The sequence below is a fragment of the Acanthopagrus latus genome, chromosome 10 (assembly GCF_904848185.1).
Source record: "Acanthopagrus latus isolate v.2019 chromosome 10, fAcaLat1.1, whole genome shotgun sequence".
Taxonomy (NCBI): Eukaryota; Metazoa; Chordata; class Actinopteri; order Spariformes; family Sparidae; genus Acanthopagrus; species Acanthopagrus latus.
In genome coordinates, this window is record NC_051048.1 from 2,446,717 (window position 1) to 2,459,986 (window position 13,270).

The 13,270-nt window shown below is 47.1% G+C and overlaps 3 protein-coding genes across 6 annotated transcripts in view; 1 reads left to right on the forward strand and 2 right to left on the reverse strand.

The window, feature by feature from the left end:
- LOC119027736 (butyrophilin subfamily 3 member A2-like) overlaps positions 1 to 13,270 on the reverse strand; it is a 316,811-nt gene that overhangs the window by 167,142 nt on the left and 136,399 nt on the right. The gene's annotated exons all lie outside the window — the stretch shown is intronic.
- The window catches only part of LOC119026820 (SH3 domain-containing protein 19-like), a 34,442-nt gene that overhangs the window by 14,808 nt on the left and 6,364 nt on the right, over positions 1 to 13,270 (forward strand). Inside the window, exons 9-18 of one of the 4 annotated variants that reach the window (XM_037111380.1) lie at positions 801 to 872; positions 1,981 to 2,230; positions 3,090 to 3,375; positions 3,475 to 3,675; positions 3,801 to 3,859; positions 3,952 to 4,169; positions 4,662 to 4,696; positions 4,787 to 4,961; positions 5,102 to 5,190; positions 5,709 to 5,851. In XM_037111380.1, coding sequence (XP_036967275.1) covers positions 801 to 872; positions 1,981 to 2,230; positions 3,090 to 3,375; positions 3,475 to 3,675; positions 3,801 to 3,859; positions 3,952 to 4,169; positions 4,662 to 4,696; positions 4,787 to 4,961; positions 5,102 to 5,190; positions 5,709 to 5,816 — 1,493 coding nt within the window. In that variant the 3' untranslated portion in view covers positions 5,817 to 5,851. Of the gene's footprint in view, positions 1 to 800; positions 873 to 1,980; positions 2,231 to 3,089; positions 3,376 to 3,474; positions 3,676 to 3,800; positions 3,860 to 3,951; positions 4,170 to 4,661; positions 4,697 to 4,786; positions 4,962 to 5,101; positions 5,191 to 5,708; positions 8,014 to 13,270 lie in introns of those variants that run through there. The other 3 variants (XM_037111379.1, XM_037111382.1, XM_037111381.1) reach the window with 3 other exon arrangements.
- Positions 8,485 to 10,645, reverse strand: LOC119026840 (tripartite motif-containing protein 16-like). The gene has a single exon (XM_037111436.1). It carries the CDS (start codon positions 10,637 to 10,639, stop codon positions 8,957 to 8,959), a length of 1,683 nt encoding a protein of 560 aa, XP_036967331.1. The 5' UTR covers positions 10,640 to 10,645; the 3' UTR covers positions 8,485 to 8,956.

Genomic DNA, 13,270 nt, shown 5'->3' on the forward strand with positions numbered 1-13,270 from the left:
AGAAACTGAATTTCGCAGCTGTAAAATTCAGTTTGTTTTGTTTCCATATAGTCTGTTTGGTTTTAATCCTCTGAATCTGAAACCTCGACTTTATTTCAGCCTTTCAAATCGACAATAATGAAAGTGAATAGAAGCGGAGTCTCATTGAAAATAACAGCTTTGGTTTTGTTCACGTTTGTTTTGTATCCTAAACCACTAATAGGTCAGTGTTTGAATAGTGCCTATAGTCTGAACAGGTGAGTCACCTGACACATCACCTGACAGACGAGACGAGCGAACAGCGTCGACGTTTGAAATCATCTCCACTGTTTACCCTGAAACCTCTCTGGGACTCGGATTACAATGAGGCTCTGTTCAGCAGTAAACACTGACGAGACACTGAGACGGATGCTGTGTGTCAGACACTCGCTGATTTACCACTTCTGTGCAAAATCATGCCGACCACTCGTATCAGGAGTGTTATTCATCTGACGGCAAACAAAGTGAAGATCTTTTTGTCTGAGAGGGTTTTTTTCCCTAGATTTCAACATATTTATTGTAATAAAGTCATAATCATGGATTCTTTTGGCCACGATAATCGCCCAGTAAAACTCTGATATCGTGACAGCCCTGCTGCCTCGAATCACTAACGCCTTCGTACAGCTAAGTTTACGCACGGAGCAGTTGTCCCCGTCCTCTCTGGACACACATGGATGGAGCGTCCTTGTATTTCTGGATTATGTCGTCAGTTTCGGGTCGGCGGTCAGACGTCGGATGTCCTGCAGCAGCTGTAACGTTTCTGCTGATTCTTGTTGTTTCAGTGAAAACAGGAAGTGGTCGTCCAGGCGTCCCGACCAAACCAGCAGCACTGACCTCTCCACGCAGAGCCAGCGGTAAGAAAGACATCGTGTGTGTGTGTGTGTGTGTGTGTGTGTGTGTGTGTGTGTGTGTGTGTTTTTCACGATGTAGCTTGAGAACAATGGTTTTGTGTTTGAGAGCTTAGAGACACAAATCTTGCTGCTCACTCTGTTGCAGAATTATGCAAACATGTGGAGAGATTTTACATGGTGTGTGTGTGTGTGTGTGTGTGTGTGTGTGTGTGTGTGTGTGTGTGTGAGACATTCAGTCTAAACCTTGTGAAAGAAAAACGCTGCGATTGTGTGAGCAGAAACAAGGCCTCACTGTTGTCGGTGCTGCTGTGTGAGTTTGATGTGTTACACTTCTTTGTGTGTGTTGTGGTGTTTTGCTGTGTTTGGTCGACCTGACAGAGAATTCCCATCATGCCACGAGCCAGACTTCACTGGCTGTCACGTAAACTGTGAAGCTAAATGTTTTCTTGTGTTTAGAAACGTCACAGCACGGAGAACGTTTTCTTCCATGATGCAAGACAAACACACCTGCGCAGTGGTTCACCTTGAACCTGGAGCGACTTGTATACCGATGTCACCCCCAAAACATCAGTGTAGTGTCTTTAAACAAAAGGAGGTCGTCAGTATCTGGGCCTGGGCGATAAACGATGAAGACAATAATGCCAAAATAAGGAGTAACACATTAAGCAGTAACAACTGATGATGATAGTAACACGTAGATCCATCTTTGCTCCCCACATCGTTTCCTTTCTTGTGCTGCGGCCTGCAGAAACTCATGAAGCAGGTTGTCACCGGTATACAGTTACAACATGATGTATTCAGAGTCTCAGCTCCACCCTGATGCCCTCTAAACTCCCCATTGTTCACTGTGTGGCTGCAGCTGAATGCTCACTCACTGCACACACACAGAGATGGTTTGTTAGCCTCGAAAGCTAACTGGTTGCTAAATACCAGCTGGTCTGAATCATGACGTAGTGCAGGACATCATGAAATCCTGTTGGCAGCTTGAATTTCGTCACTTCTAAAACACACATTTTATATATGAGTGTTCATTACAGAATTCGCTTGTGATTTCCAGCCTTAATCTGTTGAGGGTAGTTAAAAATGTCTGACACCTGTTCTCCACCTTTAGCTCCAAATCTGGCCCCCAAACCCTCTGTAGCCTCTTCATCGCCTCCAGATCCAAACCCGGTTCCACCCAAACCTGCAGCTGCTGCCCCGGCCACGGCCCCCAAACCTTCAGTATCCACGCCGGGCCTCAAACCCCCAACCCCAGCGCCGGCTCCAGCTCCAGCTCCAGCTCTGAGGAAAGGCCCCGTGATCCCGACCAGACCAGAAACCTCCAGCACTTCAAACCCCTCAGACCCTCCTCCCCCTCCACGGTAAGCTGGACCGCCTGCTCTTCAGACCAGAACTCTGAGTCCAGTCGCTGCTTCTCACTGTTATTATTCCAACAGTTTGGTGAAAGTAATGATGAAAAACAAGCACCGATACCGAAGTCAGATATATAAATCACATACGTTTAACGATTGGTTGACAACTTCTAAATTAACTGCTGTGTTTTTGTTTGTTTTTTTGGAGACAGTTGTGAGAAAACACTGATTATTTTTTTGGGTTGTGGACAAAACAAATCATCGGAGGACGTCATCTTGACCTTTTTATGGTCCGAACAACTTAGAGAATATTCTCGTTTGTTAAAGTTTTTAGTGTCGATGCATGAAAATGTATCATAACTCTGTTGCTGCTGTCGTCCAAACATCTTGACCAGGTCGCCAACAGTAACGTTTACAGCTGATGTGTCACTGCAGCATCATTGTTTGGCCTTATTTTACATGTTGACTGCAGCTGTGGTCTCCTGAGCAGCTCCATGTGTTCACTGACCTCATTTTAGGTTTGAATAAATTGTGTTGGCTCCTGAATAAACCGTCCTCCAGGGACGTGGAAGCTATCAGGGTTTTTCCTCCCATTATAAAGGTCTGAAATGATGATGTAATGAAATTATTTAGGTTTGTTAAGCACTGCTAAAATTACAAGTTTACACCAAACAGCTCACTACACCTGTCCAGAATATTCTTCTCTGGTGTTTAATGTACAGCTGACAGAGTCTTTAGCGCCACCTACTGCTCGGCCTGTTAGATATGCAGGATATTCTGTAAAACAAAGATGGTTTGAGGAGAAAAAATCTGTTTAAAAAGGATTCTTGTGTGTCGATGCGTCCTTATTCCTTTTTGTTCTTTCCAGGCCTTCAAGTGTGAAGCTCCTCCCCCTCCGTCCTCCACCAATGAAGTCCACCCCTGGCCGACCGCCTCCTCCAGCCATCAGCTCATCCTCCTCATCCAACCAGATGACTCCTCCCCCTCCTCAAACAAGCCCCGCCCCCTCCAGTTCCCCAGCCAGCCAGCCGTTGTCTTCACAAACCACTTCTCCTGTTTCAGCCAATCAGGTTCCGCCTCAAAAGGCACCAAAGAGAGGACCGCCTCTGCCCCCCCGCCCTAAACCTGGACACCCCCTCTTTAACAGCTACCCGGTATGAACACACACACACACACACACACACACACACACACACACACACACACACACTGTCACAGGTTTGAGCTCTGATGTCATTTCTTAAAACCTTCAGAAACAGGAAGTCCTGATCGTCCTGGACGACCCGAGCCCATCAGAGCAGCTGTCAGGTGAGGGGAGGAGTCAGCCCGCTGTCACGCCGCTCATCAACCCCTCACAGTGTCTCCTGGACCTGGACATCCAACCAGAGCCTGCTCCAGATCAGGACAGCCAATCAAAACCTGCCTTGGAGGGCCTCAGCCTGTCCGACTCACAGGTATCGTACGTTAGCTGGGAGCTGTTGTTAGCAAGCGATAGCACACACTGAGGGTGTTTCCTACAATTAAAGGTTTTGTTTTACAAGGTGTGAGTTGACGTCAGCATTCATTCTTTTTCCTTCAGTCCATTCTGCCTGTGGCGCCGACTGAGCAGAAGGAACGACCCGACCCGCCTCCTGTCAGGTCCGACACACAACACGATGAACTCCACAGCAGACTCACAACGGAACAACAACAGATCTGTTCATCCTGCCTCTCCTTTCTGTGTGTGTTAGCGGTCCTCGGTGCGTCGCCTTGTTCGATTACGAGGGAGAGGAGGACGACGAGCTCACCTTCTCCCAGGGTGACGTCATCGCCCTCCTGGAGCTCATCGGGCAGGAGTGGGGGCGGGGCCAGATCCACGGGCGAATCGGAGTGTTCCCGCTGAACTTCACCGAGGTAGTGGAGCCGCTCTCGCAGCCGGAGTCGTCGTCAGTGGAAACGGAAAGTGTCGGTGAGCTGAGAGGTCGTGTTGTTTATCTTCTCTAACTGATGGACTGAATTTGTTTGATGATGGTGCGTTCATGACGACGTGTTTTATGTTTATTGGCTGAAGCTTGATTATATAAAAAGTAGAACAATGTGGACAGTTGAAATACTCAAGTGGCGTTCAAGTACCTCAAAATCGAACACTGGAACCTGTAACCTTTTTTTCTCCTATTATTCTGACGCCACATGAACGCACCATAACTCTGAAGTAGTTACACTCGCTGAGGATTAAAGACATTTTACTGCAGCAGGATAAAGACACGAGCTCTGGAGAGGAAACAGCAGAAATATGTTAGAAATACACAGACACAGTTTGGTTTTAACGCTTTTATATAATGTTTGTTCTCTGCTGAACTCTCCCTCCTGTGTACAAACCCTCTCCACACTTTTCTGATGATGATCTGATGAATCAAACATCAAAATTAAAGCAGTTTTAGTGACTTTTTTATGTCCTCAGCAGCACCAAAGACGTCACAGGACCCAGACTCAGAGGTTAGTGCATGTACAAGTGTTTTTTTTTCTCTCTTTATAATCAAACAGATGAGTTTATTAAATGTCTTCTCTGTATTTGTGTGTGTGCAGGTGAAGGAGTGGGCCGTGGCTCTGTTCGACTTTCCCGGTCAGACTGCAGAGGATCTGTCCTTCCACAAGGGGGCGCTGATCCAAGTGACAGAGCACATCGACGCTGAGTGGAGGAGAGGATGCCTGGAGGGGAGGGACGGACTCTACCCTGCTGCCTTCACACAGCCCTGCCAGGGTACCACACACAGGCACACACACACACACAGATGTTGCTGCTCAGTTTTACAACTTTGGGATTTTAAGGGGAAGTTTGAGAAAGGCTGTGTGTGTTTGTGAGTCATCACTCTAACCACCACTTCCTCCTCCCACCTCCAGCGCAGCCAATCACAGGACAGCAGTCAGCGGTGAGAGCCGTGGCCAAGTTCGACTTCACAGCCGAGAGCGAGGACGAGCTCACGTTGAAGGTGTGTCTGTCACACGAGTCCATGTTTTCTGTCCTGTAGAAACAAGTTCACACACATTTAAGGCAGTTCTGGGCGATATATTATCCGTAACGTGATCCAAGTCCAGTTCCCGACTCTCCTGACGAGTGATTTGATAAAAGAGTTTCTTATTTCCTGGGTTTAAACTCCTGTTTCAGTAAAGTAATGTCATTTTCTTGACTTACCAGATTGTTCTACTTCCCACAGTAACAACATATCAAAGTATTCAACCAGTGATGTTGTGATATTTGGTTTTGTCATCCAGTTTCTGTACAATAGTGTGTCTGAGGAGGTTTTAAAACATTGAGATACAGATCATGTCACCTAGCAGCCTAAAGATATTGTGCTGTATCATCGTCACCCAGTGAGATTCTGACAGATCTTTATGTTCAATTAATTTAAAGCAATAAGCTTGATAAATGTTTTCAAATCTGCACTTTAAGTTTGTTTCCCACCAAAATAAAAAACAGTGAACGTTTCCGTCTGTCGTCGTCCTGCAGGTCGGTGACATCTTAACGCAGGTGGAGTCTGTGGACGAGCAGTGGATTATGGGAGTTGTAGGCGAGAAGCGTGGGATCGTGCCGAAAAACTACATTTCCCTTCTCTGAGGAGTCAGCCAACAGGAAATAGACTCTGTGAACAGGTCGGTGAACACCTGTCACACCTGCCAACTCGTGCTCCAGCGGTTTTTTCCCCCCAAAACTTTCCAGGTGTTTGTTGTGATGTGCATACAGCAGCCTGCTCTGTTCTTATTGGCTGCTGAACTGGAGGAACTCTGAGGTGTGATTGGACGCCTGATGGAGTCAAACTTATGTCACGCCGGTGATTTCTGTCGTCCTGTCGGGTTTTCATTCCTTCATGTTTCCCACCTGGACTGGATTTTACTTTTTTCTTTTCCCTCCTGAAGCTCAGTCTCAGCTCTGGACTTGATGATGGAAAATGTTGGACGGAAGTGACTCAGAACTGTTTTATCCAGCGTCAGCTGTCAGTTTTGACCTGGAAAGCCTGAACTCAGCAGGTTTAGAGAGGACGACTGAGTTAAAACTCACATTTGTCTTTAACACATCGTACCGTGAAGAGCATTATTCTCATCCTGAGCCCCAGGAGATTAGAAAACCTGAGTAAAAACTGAATCATGTGGAGCTTTAAGCTGATCGGCTGCTGGGCAGAGGATTGTAAAAGCAAAAGTGAAAGAGAAACAGGCAGGATGTTGGTTTTTCTCTGAAGCCTGACAGGAAACATCTGTGGTTGGTTGTTGTGAAGCACGGCACAGTGTTTGAAACGCTTTATAACTCGTAGCACAATTAGTAAAATCAGCGTAGTTAAAGTGAACTGTCAGAGTGTTTTTGTGTTGGATGACACTGTTGGTACCTTAAACTATTTATGAAAGCCAATGTATGTGTCGCACATGTTTCTCTGATGAATTCTGACAAGAAACATGTCAACAAAATGTTTCACATCCCCGATATTTGAAGCTTAAACCAGATCATTTCACAAACAGAACAGTAACTGATGACAGGACGCTGCAGAACGTTCTCCAACAGACAAGTTGTCAAAGGAACGGTTCACGGTAACAGAGTGTGAGTTCAGTCTTTATCTCCTCACCTACCTGCTGAGGTGAAGTCTCAGAGTCCACTAAACATTTCTGAAGCTTCACAGCGTTCTCCTGAAAACAACATGAAATGTCTCCGTGCAGCTCGTCTGGTGAGATCCACGTCTCCAAAAGTCCCAAGATCACAAACTGACTTGAAGAAGATTTTGTTTTCACATTTTCTGAAGCTGAATCTCGACTGTAGCTGCTGAACTAAAAGCGCTGAACCCGTCTGAAGTGAGTTCATGAGCTCGACGGGACATCAGTTTGGTTCTCCTGGAGACGTGAATCTCAGCAGACGAGCTGCACGGAGACATTTCATGTTTTCATCTTCACTCTGCGACCCTGTTTCACTGTGAAGCTCCAGAAATGTTCTGTGGACGACGAGACTTCACCGGACTTAATATCATCAGGAGGAGGAGATGGAGACTGGATCTAAAACATAGGGTGAACTGTTCCTTTAATACTTGTGCGGCAGTAATCGGCCTGTTGTCGTCATCCTGATTTGTCCTGTTTGCAGCTCACTGACCGACTGCATCACGATGGACTCTTGTTCCTCCAGTCAGATGCTTTTAATGTGAAGCTGCTGCACAGCGACACGTTTGGTTTCCTTCAGCAGGAACAGGACGTTTAGTTTCTCCAGGAATGTTGCCGCAGACGCCGGCTCACAATACTGCAGATCCATAAATACTGCAGCACTCTCCTCAGTGGCCGCAGGCTCATCACTTTAAACGTTGATGCGCTTTGTAAAAACTTTGTGTGTCCGCGGTGTAAAGAACACATGATTCATGTGTAACAGGTTTCAAACAGCCGGCAGCAAACAAACACAAGTCGGCGTGTAGATACGAGTCACGCAGCTCAGTCGTGCTGCACACACTTTGTTCCTGGACTGTCAACGTGTTTCTGGTGAAAACTTAAAGGTCCTTAAAGAAATCTTGATGCAGCCTGTTGACAGAGGAGGACAGTGTGACCATCATGTCACAGGAACACACCACTCATACAGAAACTGCTCTGACGGAGGTTTGCAGAGGTTAGAAGCTGCTTTACGCCCAGTTTGACTTCCTGCAGTTGGTGTGTGTGTGTGTGTGTGTGTGTGTGTGTGTGTGTGTGTGTTAAAGACACACTGAAAGAGATTCATGAAGTGCTTTGTAACATATTTAATATCAAACCAAACATTCCAACTTTTAATACAAATAAAACTTTGACACATTTCAGTCGTTTGTTTTTATTAATTTTTCTTTGTGTTTCATTTTATTTTTGTCTGTCTTTAAATTTTTACTTTTTAAATTTGTATTTTATGTTTTTATTCCATCAATTTCCCACCTTTAATTTAGTTTGTTTCTATTTTCTTTCCTTTTTCTATTACTTATTTACATTTTTTTATTTAATTGTATTTCTTTTCATTCTTAGTTTTTTTTCTGTCTTTTATTTTTAACTTTTGCTGTTATTTATTTTTATTTTATTGTTTATTGTATTTGTTTCTTTTTTTAATTTTTTGAATTATTATTACTGTTATTTATTTAGCCTTTTTTAAATTTTTATTTCTATTAATTTTTCACTTTTAATTTTATTTCTTTTCTTCTTTATATTTTCTTTCATTTCATTTTTATTCAGTATTTTATTTTCTTTCTTGTTTATTTCATTTCCCTTTGTGGTTAAATTATTTGTAGTTTTTGTTCTGCTGCTCATCAGTAGTTGATGGTTTTGACGTCTTCCTTCACATAATAATGTGTCAGTGCTCGATGAGAGAATGAAAGTTTGAGCAGAGCAGAAACAAACACACAGTCTGATTCCAGCATCACGTCACACATTTATTAGATTGTACAAACTGATGACAGTTACACACTGATACACGACGTCGCATCAATCAAACTGGACCCAGATCAGATTCCATCCAGAGGAAAACACAACACTCTATAATATCTGAGGCATCCAGCTGAACGTCTGTCAGCTGAACTCACTGCTGCTTCAATAAGGACGTGGCAGCTCAGCAGCTCATCACCATCACACATATATACACATTCTGCATCTGATACAACACACACAAGAGGTCCAATCAGCAGAACCATCCGGGCTCACATCACTTCAGTTCTCCCTGTACAGAGACAGAAGCTCCAACACATTTCTCTGATGTTAAACTCTCCTCTGCCTCTTTAATCACTGCTTCACTTTACACACTTCAGCTGTGTTTCCATCAGGACCACAAAGCCAAAATCCAGCATGGAGCGGCTCAGTGAATGTGGTCTGGACTTTGTGGAGGAGTCTCATGGTGTCGGATGAGACGCTGTAGAAGGACAGAATACCTGCACTGTGATCCAGGTACACTCCTATTCTGGAGGATTCAGGGCCGGAGATGGAGGTAGACTGACTGTCATGATAGAAGTTATAACCACTACTGTAACAATATAATGACCAAAACGTCTTATTGAATCCAAACACATATAATGATTTATTAACACACTTGTAAGCGACTGATACAGAAACAGTCCCGCTCCTCTTCTTCGTCTCCACCTCCCAGTAACAACGGCCAGTCAGTCCTTCTTTACTCAACACCTGAGGTCTGTCAATTAATCTGTCTGGATGATCAGGATATGGTGGATTTTTATCATTATATGTTACTTTTCTGTTCTCCGCTGATAAAACCAGACGTCTCTCTGCTGTGTTTGGATCCAGTGTGATCTGACGTGAATATTGTAAGAACTCAGTTCTTAAAGGTAATTTCTCTGTAAGAACCAGCTGCAGTTGATCTCTGGCTGCTGTCACAGCTGCTGTCATGTCCTTAAAGAACTGCAGGCGGTCGATGTTTGGTCTGGGTGAGATTGTAGACTTAGTCAGTGTTGACAGTGAGGGGTAGCTGAGAAGAAACTGGGTGTGGTCCTCTGTGAGCGAGAGCTTCTCCAGCTCAGCGTCTTTCTTCTTCAGCTCAGTGATCTCCTGGTTCAGTTTCTCCTGACGCTCTTTGGCCAAACTAACATCCAGTTCCTGCTGGGATCTGATCCGCTGCTTCACATCAGAGTGTCTGGCCTCCACCAGACGGATCAGCTGGGTGAAGATCTTCTCACTGTGCTCCACTGCTTCATCAGCAGAGCGAGTGGTCGTCTCCACCTCCTGCTGAAGCTGCTTCACGTCTTTCTCTCTGTCCTGGATTCTCTGCTGGACGTCCTGCCGACTTTGATCGAGCTGCTTCTGCTTCTCTGCCCTCTCTGTGGCAGCCGACACTGTGTCGTGGCCTTTATGGTCGTCCATTGAGCAGACGAGGCAGATACACTTCTGATCAGTGCGGCAGAAAATCTTCATCACCTCATCGTGACGGGAGCAGATGTTCTCCTGGAGCTTCACAGAGGGTTCAACCAGTTTGTGCTTTTTAAAAGCCGGAGATTGAAGGTGAGGCTGCAGGTGCTGCTCACAGTAAGAGGCCAAACACTGCAGACAGGACTTGGCAGCTCTCAGCTTCCTCCCGGTGCAGACATCACAGGCCACATCTTCAGCTCCAGCATAGCAGAGATCAGCAGGAGCATCTTGGAGTCCAGTCTTCTTCAGCTCCTCCACTAACTCTGCCAACAAGGTGTTTTTCAGCAGCTCAGGCCTCGGTGTGAAGCTCCTCCTGCACTGAGGGCAGCTGTGGGTTTTCTCCTGATCCTCTTTGCCCCACGTGTCTTTAATACACTTCATGCAGTAGTTGTGTCCACAGGGAATAGTCACCGGATCCTTCAGTAGATTCAGACAGATCGAACAGCTGAATTTCAGCTCGTCTGCTTGGTTTCTTTGCTGCGCCATCTCACCTCCGAACAACAGAGAGCGTCTGAAGAGTTTCACTGTCTCACAGCCAGTAAAAAGCATCGAGCAGGAAACAAACCCTCCCTCGGTGTTTCACAGTTGCATGCTGGTCCGCGGTAAAGAGGCGGCCTCTGGCACGTCACAGCATGTCAGTCACACCCGTCTCTACTCTGGCAGGAAGCAGGAAACCCAGTCAGACTGTTGGAGAAGAGGGAGGAGTCGTCCGTCTGTGTTCGCAGCAGGAAGTGCAGCAGTTTGCAGTGAAAGCTTCCTTTACTGGTTTCCAGTCGGTCTGAACGTTGGCAGCGTGTTCAGCTGTCCTGTGCAGGTTTACAGCCGAGCTTTAAGTTGATATATTGATCTGTGATCATGACTGGAGACGCTCCTGTTGTTCTTGTCTCCAGGTCAAAGTGTCCCGTCCTGTCACGCTCCGCCTCGCTCCAGGAAATGACAAAAGGGACACTTCACTCATTTATGTCCCTAGTTTATCTGTCTTTTAAATCCATTTTTAAATGTTTAATATGATTTTTCTGTCTTTTTGATATTAATTTTTTAATATATATTTTTATGGTTGTCTTTCTTTTTTTTATATATATTTTTATTGTTTTCTGTCTTTGTTTACTATTTTTTGTTTTTATTGTTTTCTATAATTTGTTACTTTATTCCTTCTCCCACTCTGGAGTTGCCTGCGGTGAGAGGCGGCGAGCTGGTGTGGGCTTACTTATAGCTCCTCAGCTCAGCCGCCATGTGTTGGAGTTTTCCCCGGTGAACGAGAGGATCGTTTCCCTGCGCCTTCGGGCTGGGGGTAGGTCTCTCACTGTGGTTTCGGCTTAGGGGCCGAACAGCAGTGTAGAGTACCCGGTCTTCTTGGAGTCCCTGGGAGGGGTACTGGAGAGTGCTCCAACCGGGGACTCTGTCGTTCTACTGGGGGACTTCAACACTCACATAGGCAGCAACAGTGTTACCTGGAGGGGTGTGATTGGGAGGAACGGCCTCCCCGATCTGAACCCGAGTGGTGTTTTGTTATTGGACTTCTGTGCTAGTCAGTTTGTCCATAACGAACACCATGTTCAAACATAAGGGTGTCCATCAGTGCATGTGGCACCAGGACACCCTAGGCTGGAGGTCAATGATCGACTTTGTGGTCTTGTCATCTGACCTCCGGCCGTATGTCTTGGACACTCGGGTGAAGAGAGGGGCTGAGCTGTCAACTGATCACCACCTGGTGGTGAGTTGGATCCGTTGGCAGGGGGGGGGGAAGCTGGACAGACCTGGCAGACCCAAACGTATTGTGAGGGTCTGCTGGGAACGTCTGGTGGAACCCTCTGTCAGGGAGGTCTTCAACTCCCACCTCCGGGAGAGCTTGGACCAGATCCGAGGGAGGCTGGGGACATTGAGTCCGAATGGACCATGTTCTCCACTTCCATTGTTGACACGGCTGTTCGGAGCTGTGGCCATAAGGTCTCCGATGCCTTTCGTGGTGGCAATCCCCGAACCCGGTGGTGGACTCCGGAAGTAAGGGATGCTGTCAAGCTGAAGAAGGAGTCCTATTGAGCGTGGCTGGCTCGGGGGACTCCTGAAGCAGCTGACGGGTACCGGCATGGCAAGCGTGCTTCCGCGGAAGCAAAAACTCGGGTCTGGGAAAAGTTCGGGGAGGCCATGGAGGAGGACTACCGGTCAGCCTCGAGGAAATTCTGGCAAACCATCCGGCGCCTCAGGAGGGGGAAGCAGGTCTCCACCAACACTGTTTACGGTGGGGGTGGGAGCTGTTGACCTCGACTGGGGATATTGTTGGGCGGTGGAAGGAATACTTCGAGGATCTCCTCAATCCCACTGACACACCTTCCATAGAGGAGGCAGGGGCTGGGGACTCAGAGGTGGATTCATTCATCACCCAAGCCGAAGTCACTGAGGTAGTTGGGAAGCTCCTCGGTGGCAAAGCACCGGGGGTGGATGAAATCCGCCCTGAGTACCTCAAGTCTCTGGATGTTGTGGGGCTGTCTTGGTTGACACGTTTCTGCAACATTGCATGGCAGTCGGGGACAGTGCCTCTGGACTGGCAGACCGGGTGGTGGTCCCTCTATTTAAAAAGGGGGACCGGAGGGTGTGTTCCAACTATCAGGGGATCACACTCCCCAGCCTCCCTGGGAAAGTCTATTCCAGGGTACTGGAGGGGAGAATTCGGCCGATAGTCGAACCTCGGATCCAGGAGGAACGATGCGGTTTTCGTCCGGGCCGCGGAACACTGGACCAGCTCCATACCCTCCGCAGGGTGCTCGAGGGCTCATGGGAGTTTGCCCAACCAGTCCACGTGTTTTGTGGACTTGGAGAAGGCATTCGACCATGTCCCTCGCGGCATTCTGTGGGAGGTGCTCCGGGAGTACGGGGTTGGGGGCCCTCTGTTAAGGGCCGTACGGTCCCTGTACGACCGGAGCAGGAGCTTGGTTCGCATTGCCGGCAGTAAGTCAGACCTGTTCCCGGTGCATGTTGGACTCCGGCAGGGCTGCCCTTTGTCACCGGTTTTGTTCATTATTTTTATGGACATAATTTCTAGGCGCAGTCAGGGGCCAGAGGGGATCCGGTTCGGGAGCCACTGGATTTCATCTCTGCTTTTCGCGGATGATGTGGTCTTGTTGGCTCCTTCGAGCCAGGACCTCCAGCATGTCCTGAGGCGGTTTGCAGCCGAGTGCGAAG

Coding starts and splice junctions, on each gene's coding strand:
- LOC119026840 (XM_037111436.1), bottom strand. CDS start 10,639: ATGCTTTTTACTGGCTGTGAGACAGTGAAACTCTTCAGACGCTCTCTG.